Below are 11,205 nucleotides of genomic sequence, written 5' to 3'. Positions count from 1 at the left end.
TTCAGCATTCCTCCCGTGTAAGGGATAACAAAGTATTTGGGCATTTCCAGCACAAAGAAACTGTAACCAAATGTCTGCGGCGGGGGCAGAGGGGTAGCGGCATCTATGGGCGTGCTTGTGCTGACTCAAGTGAACATACCAGTCGCGCAGTCAAAGCCAAACTTCCCCAATTTAGGAAAGCCACCGAGGTGAGGCACTGCTCTGAGGCAATGCATCCTCATCACCTCGGTGCTTCTGCACGTCCAACCGTAGGGACGTGGCAATATCTCACTGGCAGTAACTCTGCTAACGAATTCTCACAATGTACCGAGGTGCACACACACACCTGTTCCCTGCTGCTGCGGTACTGTTGCGTTTAAATGGGTAATGTGCCGCCTCCCGCACTTCATTTCCTTCCTTGAACAACAACAAAAGACAGATGAGAATGAGTGGGAGGGGGAGGGGGAGGAAAAGGGAAGATTGCTTTCGGAGTATAAAAGCTGAGAAACTTTATTTCCAAAAAATAAAAAAAAATAAATAAAATAAACGATTGCTCAGCCATACTGTTTGCAAAAGCGTCTAAAACAAAGGAAAACAGTGGTTAGGTGTACAAATTGAAAAAGAAAAAAGAGTAACAATAATATGTACCTCGAGCACGAAAATGTACTTCCCTTCAAAACCAGAGCCATTGTGCAAAAACAATTTTGCAGATGCGGGAGTGGCAAAACGCTGCACGGCTGTAAAATGCAACCGCGACCGGAGGGGCGAGCTCCTTCCCATCCTCTCCCGACACCCGGCCGAGCCGAGCCGAGCCGAGCCGCTGAGACAAGGGTGCCCCCTAGGGGAGCGCGGGCGGCGGAACAGCTCCCCATTACCTGCCGGGGTCCCGCATTTTGAGGCGAGGCGAGGAAAAAGCTCCGGCACTGGAAAATGGAGCTTTTCCCGCGGCCATACCCGAACTACAGCTCCCAGAAGGCAGCGGCAGTCCTGCTGCTCTGTGCTGGTCCCTGCACCCCTGCACTGACCGTCCGTGTGCGTGAGGCGTGGGACGGGACTTCGTGGGCTTTAGGTGCAGTCCTCATGGAGGTGGCTGCAGCTAGGACACAAGCTATTAATTGCTGCCAGTATTTGTTCCATATTTACCAGCGACCCCACCAGAACCATCCCCTTCTCTACACCATTCTCCCTCCCACATCTTTTCTCTCATGTCACAGCCTTTGTCTTTCCTTGATGAACGTACTCCATTTCCTGTGTTATTTAGTAAAGCGTCAGCAGTGAATTGCCAGTGCTGATTTTTAAGTGCTGTCTTTCAATTTGGAAGTCCGTACTGGGACATGGTCAAGGGCTTTGTTGAACAATCTGACTTTTCCTTACTCATTGCAAAAGGTGTGGCAGCATGGTCAGGTGGGGGCTGAGCAGGAGCTCTGCAGGACCTTCGTGTGCCCAATACACAAAGGGGCTACTGGTAGTTTTTTCTCTTCCAAAACCTGCAGTTTTGGTTTATTGACACTGGATGTCAAGTGGGTATCTGGCCTGTGACTCACCCCGGGGTCTGTTAGATCAGTGACAAGCATGATTCAAATCCCTTGCACAAGTTCTTCATACAGCATGGTCTGAAGTTGCACTCTCCCAGATACTGTTCCCTCAGTATTCCCCAGCTGGGTGTGGGACAGACAAGACTTGCAGTGGGACAGCTGTGAAAGGAGGCTGGGAATTATCTGGGCCTTTCTCTTGCCAATTTCCTCTGCTTGCTTTGGTTATCTTTCTGCACGATCCTCTTCTGCTCTGATGGCAGAACGTCCCCATTCCTCAAATGTGGACAAGTACAGAGAAACATCAGGCCAAGACAAGTGTCTCAGGTGTGAAATACATTTTAATTAAGTTTAGGGTTCTGTAGTTGCTCTGCTGAGCACTGACTGTCTAGAAGGTGAAACAGACATAACAGGCAGAAGAGAAAGTGAAGGAGTGCAAGAGGGATGGAAACAGAGAAGAAGGTCAAGATAAGCAAATGAGAGCATGTGTTTTCTTATGACTGTGTTTTAATACATTGCCCCACAGTACTACGTGCTGACCCACAAGATCCCACAGAGCCGCTTAACCCCAAAACTGACAGCACACATACACACAGCCAGTGACAAGCAATTGTTCACTCAACACTAAGCTCCTGACAAGCACAGCTCAGCATGGAACAGTGCTCAGAACGGAAGGAAGAGACACTTAGGTCCCACCATGGCTCAGCACAGACACACCTGGGGCATACTAATGCTGTAGGCCAGTACACATACACCTACACACACGCACGACGAGAGCGAGCCACTGGTGACACTCGTTCAAACACAGATACAAGTGCGACACTTGTCCAAACACACCAGCCGACGCACATATGTTCACTGCACATGCTTCGGCGTACAACGTAAACACACTGGGCAGCATGCTCCCATAGTCTAATATGTGGGCAGAGTTGTTCAGATGTGCACAAGAACAAAAGACACAAAATGCCTAGATCCAGAAATGCTTATGATCCCAAAGCAAGGGACAGGGTGCAGACCTCTTTTTCATCCTTCACCTGGGTATATCTAGACAGGAATACCTGATCTTGCAGGGCTTTGAGGTGAGAGGAAAACAGGTGCCAGAAAGGGGAGAAAGAGTGAAAAAGGGAGTAGTGAAGAGAAGGAGGGTTCAGAGTCTGTGATGTAGGGAAGAGCTGAAGGGTGGCTATGCCCGGGGGACAACGTTCAAAGAACACTTGGGTTGCGAAAGTTGTGTCCAGCAAAGCGTGCTTCATCACCAAGCTCTTCCTCAATCCTACAGGAGAGAGAGAGAGAGCAAAAGTCAGGCTCTTGCTATGAGGGAAGATCAAAGGCATCAGGGTACCTGAGGGATAACATATGGCCAGGAAGCTGAAGTGGGAAAGAGGAGCTAGCTGCTGGGGTTGTGTTGCTATCCCACCATGCCAAAGATGAGGGATCCAGAGATCTCCCCAGGTTCCTACTTTCACCTCTGCACCTTGCCTTTGCATTTCTCCCACAAGCTCCTTCTGCCCTCGGGCTTTTAGCTTCTCTATTTAGTAACTCTCCATTCTCACTTCTGTTTCCTACTCTAGGAGCCCCTTACCTCATGAGCTGATTGTATTTAGCCAGGCGTTCAGACCTGCAGGGGGCACCCGTCTTTATCTGTAAAGAATTTCCCAAAACAATCAATGTAAGACACCATTATGTCATGCACCAGTTTCCCCAGAGGGAGAAGCAGGAGGGATGCTGCTTCTCACCTCTTCATTTTCCTCCAACCTGTGCACACCCAGGGTTTCACGTACCTGCCCAGTGCACAATCCTACGACCAGATCAGCAATGAAAGTATCTTCGGTCTCCCCAGATCGGTGACTCACCATCACGCCCCAGCCATTCTCCTGGGCCAACTTACAGCTGCAAGGAGCAAGAAATGAATTCTGCAGTTGCCACTCCTATTCCCTCTGCCTACATAGGGTGACATCTTTACCCCCCTTTTCTCCCTTCTTCAGCATCCTACGCTCTGGTAGAGACACAAATCTATTCATCCTATCGTGGTTCACCACTAACTTTCTCAGAACAACAGTGGCAGCAGGGTGAACTCACGCTTGGATGGCCTCTGTGACAGATCCAATCTGGTTGACTTTGAGCAGTAGGCAGTTGCAGGCCTTCTCTTCAACAGCTCGCTCAATGCGCTTGGGGTTTGTCACTGTCAGGTCATCTCCCACAATCTGAATCCCAACATTGGCCGTGAACTTGGTCCAGGCCTCCCAGTCATCTTGATCAAAGGGATCCTCAATGGAAACCACTAAATGGACAACAGAAGAGACAAGTTGAAGCAACCTTCCTTCCCATCCCCCAGAAATGGTAGAGAGGCACCTGTGATGTCTGCAACAGCAGCACTGATTCCCCACTGCCAAACACAGTGGCTCACCTGGGTAATCACGTACAAAACTCTGGTAGAGGTCACCCAGCTCATCTGCAGAAATGTAGCGGCTTGGGTCATCTGGGGACTTGAAGTCAAGGTCATATTTGCCATCTCGATAGAACTCAGAGGCTGCCACATCCATACCGATGACAATCTTGTCTGTGTAGCCAGCCTTGTCGATAGCTTCCTTGAGGAGCTCCAGAGCTGGAAGGAAGAGAGTTGAAGTCAGCCTGTGCAGAGAGCTCTGACTTCCAGGGGAAACTTTCCACAGGAAGGCCCTGTGAACAGGAGCCTCTTAGAGTCTGACGGTGCAATAAGGGAGAGAAGATGAAGCCCAGATCATAAAAGAAACATGCTGAGGGGCTGTGGAGGCTACATCCAAAAGGACAAAAAGATTGGCTGTAGAAAGGCCTTTGCTACAGCATTACAGGGAGGGATATCCATTCAATGTGTAACTCTCACCTTCACTGTTTTCCAGGATGTTAGGGGCAAATCCTCCCTCATCACCCACGTTAGTAGCATCCTTGCCATACTTCTCCTTGATGACACTCTTGAGATTGTGATACACTTCAGCCCCAATGCGCATGGCATCACGGAAGCTTTCAGCTCCTACAGGTAGGATCATGAACTCCTGCATTGCCAATTTGTTGCCTGCATGGGAACCTCCATTGATCACATTGAAAGCCTGGAAGAGTTCATAAGTGAATTAGAGCTGAAGGAACCCATTTTGACAAGGCTCTCAGATGGGCCACCGTGTCTGTTCATGATATACCACATCCCATAGGGTAACACAACACACCAGCTGCCGTGTGTCAGACCAAAGCCACGTACAGTCTGGGATCACCCTTCCAATAGTGGCAAACACCTGGAGAAGACTTCCCCACCTGTTTCCCCTCTAAGAGTTCGCCCAAACTGTACGTGTTTATCTGTACATTCAGTAATGCTACATCAATCTCTGTTCTCCCAAACTGTATGTGTTTATCTGTACATTCAGCAATGCTACATCAATCAATCTCTCTTCTAGGACCTTTTTCCTTGACCCCAAGAAAATTTTAGCATCCACAGTATGTTTTCTGAGGGAGCTATACAGGATAGCTAGCCTTGTTATGAACTGTGCCTCACAGAGTTCACATGATGCCCTCTGATTCTTGCATTTAGAGTGAGTGGCTGATCCTCAATCACCCCCCCACCACAATATCTGCTGTATCCTCCTAAAACTCCTAGTTTACACAGCCCTCTTGTTTACAAAATCTGATCCACAACTTTGATTTGTCTCTTATCCTTTCCTGAGTCTTTTCCAGTTCTCCTCTATCCCTGTGGAGATGGGGGAGGGCAGAGCCTTACACACCGTTCCAAGACTAGGCAATTTGTAAGTCCTTCTCTGAGAAAGCTTGGGCATTGATTTGCATCCTGCAGCATGTTCAGCTCCCGCTTTGTTTTTATATCCCTTCCTTCTGTACCTCCTCTATCTAACTGCACTCTTTGAAGTATCTTTAGAAGTTTATGAATAAGTATGTCAAGGATGGAGGATTCTTACAGGCACGGGAAGGATGAGATCGGAGTTGCCTGCCAGGTCAGCAATGTGCCGGTACAGGGGGACATCCTTCTCTGCAGCTCCTGCCTTGCACACAGCCAGTGAAACTCCCAGGATGGCATTGGCACCAAACTTGGCTGTGGGCAAAATAAAGAAGTCATTGAGGTTCTCAGGCACTGCCCTCCTGCCCAGCAAGTGCCCTTGCCAGACCAGCCTTCAGCCCTCCCTCCACCCACTGTGCTCTTTACTTCCCAGACCAAAATAAATAGCAAATTACATTTGTTCTCTGTGCCGTCCATCTCAAGCATCAGATTGTCTATCTTCTCTTGATCTACAACAGAGAGGCCCTGGAGGAAAGAAAGAGTTCCTGAGAAGGGGATGTTGAGGAGGGGTGTTGGCTCTGGAACACAAGGAAGGAGGTGCTGATGGAGAAGCTGGGGGTACATGGACCTTTTTCAGCTTGTGGGGGAATATATACACACAAAGCTCTGGAAATTAGTGCCTTGGTATATAGTTAAGTAAGGTAATCGTGATGATGTTACTGCAGCGCGTTGTAGGTGCACCTGCATTGGATTAGAGATCAGCAGCAGCCCAGGCTGGCCACACAGAGTTCAGCACATAGCACTCACTTGAGGATTTACCCAGCTTTTTGGCAGCTTCCAGGGAGCTTTGTGGTGCTACGGCTACATATAAGCTAGGCATAACAGTGCATGCTCAACCCCAAGAAAGCACATGTGAATTAGATGGAGCCGTTACTGGGAATGAGGTGGAGAGCAGCGTTAGGGCCAATGCAGGGAGCCTTCCACCAGGACAGAAAGTTCTCTGCGATGAGGAGAGCTGGTCTCTCAGTCAGACTCCTCATAAGCTGAGTGGGTTTCAATGCATGACATCAGCTCAACTCCCTTCAGAGCAGGTTCCCTGTAGAGCTTACAAGTGTGACACCACAGCTCTGTAAGTCCACAGACTTGCTGGGGGGGCTGCCAGATCTTGTGTGGGTACAGTCATTGCTCACCATACCATGAATGCTGAAGGAGAGGGGAGGACGAATGGGTATGAGGATGCAGACGTGTGGATGAGGTTGAGGAGGAACACATCTGAAAAAGGGAGAGAGCTCTACCAAAAGAAACACAGAGACTGGCTAGGTGGTACGGATGCAGCAGTGGGCCAGGTAGGGTTAAATCCTTTCCACCCAGAGAACAGATCCCTGTGGTTGCATGTAGCCATGGAGGCAGGAGGGGTGTGCCTGGGTTCACAGAGAGCAGCACTACATCTGTCAACCCAGTGAGATGAAGAAAGGCAGAAACAGAGATCAGGTGGAAAGAGACGGAACAGAGTAAGCGTTCAATAAGGAAGAACAAAGAGAAATCCTTACAGAGCCCACGATAGCTGGGGCGACAGTGCTGTTGATATGATCCACGGCCTGCAGGACCCCTAAAGAAGGGAACAGACAGAGAAAGAAGGAAGAGACAAGGGTTGAGGCAAAGAAGAGAATGAATAGAGGGAGGGAGAAGACCAATAGAAAGGCTGAAAGGGGGAAACAGAGAGGGAAGATCGAGGCCTGATCTTTCACTTGACACTGGATCTGTGCCTGCACGATCCCATGGAGGGCACGTTTCATTAGGAGATGAATGGTACCCTCTGGTGAAGTCCCATGTGTGGCAGCCCCCCGTACAGGGTGTGGAACAGACACCTCCCCACCTTTTCCAAGGAAACGTGACTTGTCATTATCTCGTAGCTCCAATGCTTCATAGATACCAGTGGATGCTCCGCTGGGGACCGCTGCTCGAAACATGCCTGAGGGACAGAAAAACAGGAGTGTGAGTAGAGCAGAGGATTAAAAGGAAGGAAGGACCTCGTGCATCTGCCTTTATTCTACTTTAAGGAGAAGATAGAGCCACCCGCCTCTGCCATCAGATGGCCCTACTGGCTGGCTGCTCGTGTCTGGTCTTCTCAGAGGTGAACACCTCTCAAAGACAGAATAGAGGAGTGTTACTGGCAGAAAGAAGTCCACCCAGTGTTTCCAGACTGGGAAACCTGGATCTCAACCATGCAGAGGTCTATGCCAGTCCCAGAACATGCAGAACTCCCTTGTCCCGTGCCTCTGCCTGCACCCTTCCAAAGGAAGCCCTACTCACAGCTGTCAGAGGCTTTCTCTCCTGTCCAGGGCTAGATTTTTGCCTCAGTGAAAGAGGAAGAGGAGGAGTTGGAGTTGGAGGCCTGCTCTGGCCACTCATACTCCCCAAATGTCTCATCCCACCTAGAGCTTTTAGCACAACATAGCTGCAGTTCTTTCAGATGAAACACATAATGGCACACATTTCTCAGGAACAAATCTTCCCACAGCCTCAAGAGCATGGCCATGGAAGCACTTCCAAATGTATCCCAGAAGTGAAAGCATAGCTGCAGGAGAGCATTGTGTGGATAGGACAAGAAGGTAAATATGTCTGTTTTAACAAAACTAACTGTCCCTGCTACCATCAGACATGGACCAAGCCACATTCACAGCAGTCAGCAGTCACTGTACATGTCATGCAGGACCACAAGTAGACACCAGATCTATCTCCCAGGCTTGATGCCTCTGGTTGCTCACTGGAGCACTTTCAGTGGGAGATCCTTCCTGCTCTTGGCTGCTGTGCAAATCCAGCCCTTATGGCAAGGCAGGACTTCCCCTTCGTCTCTTATCTTCACCCCATACCTTTGTGGGTATACAGGTCCACTTCCACAGTGGGGTTCCCACGGGAATCCAGGATCTCTCGGGCATGGATCCTCTCAACTGCCATGATGACTCTGAGAAGAGGAGAGGAAAAGACATATCCAGTTCTGAGCAGCTCTGCAAGATCTCAGACTTTTCTTCGGTGGCCCTGATGATCACCCTTCTAACATCTAGGCAGAGAGTATGTCCAGCAAAAGTCTGTGTTAGGGGCTGAAGCTCAAACTCCAAGGAAATTTAGGCTTGAGGAAATTTAGACTAGAGGGGAGATGTGAAAAATGCAATCCAAAGCCCAGAAAGTGGGAACCTATCTACATTTTCTTCAGAAACTGTCGCCAAACCTCATCCCCTCACTACAAATAACAAACTGGAGGTTCTCCCTCCTGTCCTGTGTGGCAGCAATGTAATCCCCTCCCAGCACAGCCAACATACAAGGTGCCACAGCACCAGGGGCACTGGAGAGGACACAGCCCCAGCACCAGGGCTCCCAGAACCTCTCATCCTCTCACAGGGATGAGAGATCCCTGCTGGGCACAGTTAGCACCTGCCTTGGCCTTGCCTCACTCCTCCGCAGCTGGCACACTGCAGGGCACAGCTGCTGCTCCTGCCAGGGACTGGGCCAGCCAAGCTGAGACTGAGCGCCCTGAGGCTGTGGCCCCTGAGGAAGAGGAGGAACTGCTCTGAGGACAAGGAGAGGGAAACCAGGCAGTCTGGGATGCTGAGGCTGACCCCAGTTCATGGCCCCAACATGCCAGAGGAATGTAGGCACAAAAGATCTTGAGGCATCTCTGACAGGGGTGTGTGTGAGGAGATCTGGCATTTTGGATGCACCCAGTGAAACCTGAGGTGGGAAACAGGCTTGTGGTTAAGGAGAGCAGTTTGGGAAAGGCTTTTTTTTTTTTTTTTTGCTGAAATTCATTCCTAAGGTACTCCAGAAGAAGTCTGCTGTCCACCCCACCTTCCTGCTTCTCCTAGCTGGCCTTGCAAGTCTCCCTGCTTCCACCAGTAGGCAGTGGGGCTGTGCAGTGTAGGGAGCAGCCTTGTCAGGAGCGGGCAGCACCAGCCAATTGCCAGTCACTCCCACCCCTGCCTTGCTGGGATTTCTGCCCCTGGCTCCCCGGCTTATTCATTCAAAACTGAGCAGAGCTGGAACCACACAAAATGCAGTGTAGAGTCCAGGCCCAGGGGCAAGCATTGGACATCGATGTTTTTTCCAGGCAGAATCATCCCTTGGTCTGTGGGCAAGGATACAGCCAACATGAGCACTCAGCACAGATGTGTTTGTTGGGGAGTGCTGCAAATAGGGCATCACAGCAAAGAGCTGGGCTAAGAAATATGCTAGGGGAGCCAGAGTCTAGTACATGGAAATCGTGGGGTGTGGGGAAATCACACTGCTCTGAAGTTTCAACAGAAGCTTGTGATGCTGGGGATGTTCAATGAGGGGAAACCAGGGCTCTCTGGAACCTACGCAGGGCCCTCCACAGTATCCATCTGGGCTGGGATCCCCCTCAGCCATGCTGGCAGCACTCCTCATGCCATCTGGCCTGCACTGCAGGAGCTTCCTCCAGAGCCATGCCTGCACAACTGTGACCTTCTTCACAGCAGTGCCCTGGCTGTGCCCCTGATAAAATGACCTATGGCACGGCTGGGGCCTGACAATAAGACCTGAGCCAAATGCAGCGCTTACATGGTCACGTTGGCCCTGGTAACATCCTACTGCTTACATCCACCTACCCATTTGAGCCAGGTCCAAGGATGCCAAATGACAAGCCCAAATCCAACCTAGCTGGCCCCATCCCATTGTTTACTGGATCTCTTCTTTCCTCTCTAGTTCTCTACGCCCTTTTATCCACTTCTATGGCTTCCTCATGTCCCTTTCTGCTTGGCCTCTGTTGAACAACTCTGAAATCCCTAGCATCAGCTGCACTGTCCTGAAAGCAGGTCAGAGGCGGATAAGCTGGGATAAGGGATTGGGACAGAGCCATAGTTGAGAACCCATTGACACAGTGAGCAGAAGAGCAGACAGGCTGGAGGCTGGGCTGCCTCTCAAGCAGGGGCTGAGCAGGGCACCCTAGTATGGCGCTGCTGCAATGCCTCCCACAGGCACTGTTTCGTGCAGCGCAAACCGGCAGCGCACTGCCTGACCCTGCTGCAGCAATCCACCCTCCCTTCCTAGCAGGACAGCACTGCAGAGACCTTTCCCCAAGGCACAGCCACCAGTCCTGCGTGCCATTCCCCCGGCTGGGCACTGCTCCCAGGAAGCCCGCACTGCTGCAGTGTCGTGGCTGATGCAGCTCTCGTTTGCTTGACAGTCACCTCCTCTCCCTGCTGCCCCCCCTCACCCTGTTCAGCGTGAGGCGGTGATAAGAAAACATTCCTCCTCCTCCTTCTCCTCCCTCCTTCTCCCCGGGACCGGGCTTCACTCTCGTGTTTGCGTCGACACCTCGATAGTTTGGGTGAGGTCTGCTCTGAGGTTGGGTCCTTTCCCCAGCAATATCCAGCGAGCTTTACCCCACACTGCTGCCAGCCCCCTCCCCCAGGTAAATCTCCATCTCAGCGTCTCCCCGCAGTGCCCTTGGCAGCAGCACCTGTGCTTGTCGGTTGCCCCCCCTTTTTGAAATTCCCCAGATTCATATCTGAAATGATCCTTGCCGGGGATTGGGAAGGAGGGAGAACCTGAAATTAAAATACGAAAGAAAAGTGAGAAGGGTGAGGGTGAGGAGAAAGCGGTGGGAGGAGCGGGTGGAGGAAGTGAGGGGAGTTTAATTGCTAATGCCGCTCACAACGGTCCTTTTCTTCAGGGACTCAAGTGCGTGTGGGGTTTGGAGGGCACGGAGTGGGGAGCAGAGGCACGCATGCAGTGAGGAGGGGCTGGCCACGGGGAGACACTTACCTTCCTAGAGCAGGGGTGAACGAGAGACTGAGAAAGTGCTGGTAGAGAGGAGAGAGCACGGAGCTGAGGAGGGATGCAGGACCTCAAGGGGAGATGATGTGTCCTCTAAGCCAACGGCGGCGGCGGCGGCAGCAGGATGGAGACGCCCCTGATAGG

At 51.1% G+C, this 11,205-nt stretch overlaps 1 protein-coding gene across 1 annotated transcript; it reads right to left on the bottom strand.

The window, feature by feature from the left end:
• Positions 1-1,841: 1,841 nt before the first annotated feature.
• ENO2 (enolase 2) lies at positions 1,842-11,158 on the bottom strand. Its single transcript, XM_065742218.1, has 12 exons — positions 11,050-11,158; positions 8,142-8,233; positions 7,145-7,240; positions 6,819-6,877; positions 5,724-5,793; positions 5,450-5,583; positions 4,375-4,597; positions 3,919-4,116; positions 3,591-3,792; positions 3,293-3,401; positions 3,094-3,152; positions 1,842-2,784 (listed from the first exon to the last, which is right to left on the bottom strand). Exons 2-12 carry the CDS (start codon positions 8,224-8,226, stop codon positions 2,715-2,717), a joined length of 1,305 nt encoding a protein of 434 aa, XP_065598290.1. The 5' UTR covers positions 8,227-8,233; positions 11,050-11,158; the 3' UTR covers positions 1,842-2,714.
• Positions 11,159-11,205: the final 47 nt, after the last annotated feature.

The sequence above is a fragment of the Cyrtonyx montezumae genome, unplaced genomic scaffold (genome assembly GCF_038088225.1).
Source record: "Cyrtonyx montezumae isolate F1298 unplaced genomic scaffold, pur_monq_1.0 scaffold_3, whole genome shotgun sequence".
Lineage (NCBI taxonomy): Eukaryota > Metazoa > Chordata > Aves > Galliformes > Odontophoridae > Cyrtonyx > Cyrtonyx montezumae.
This window is presented reverse-complemented; position numbering and strand designations above follow the sequence as displayed.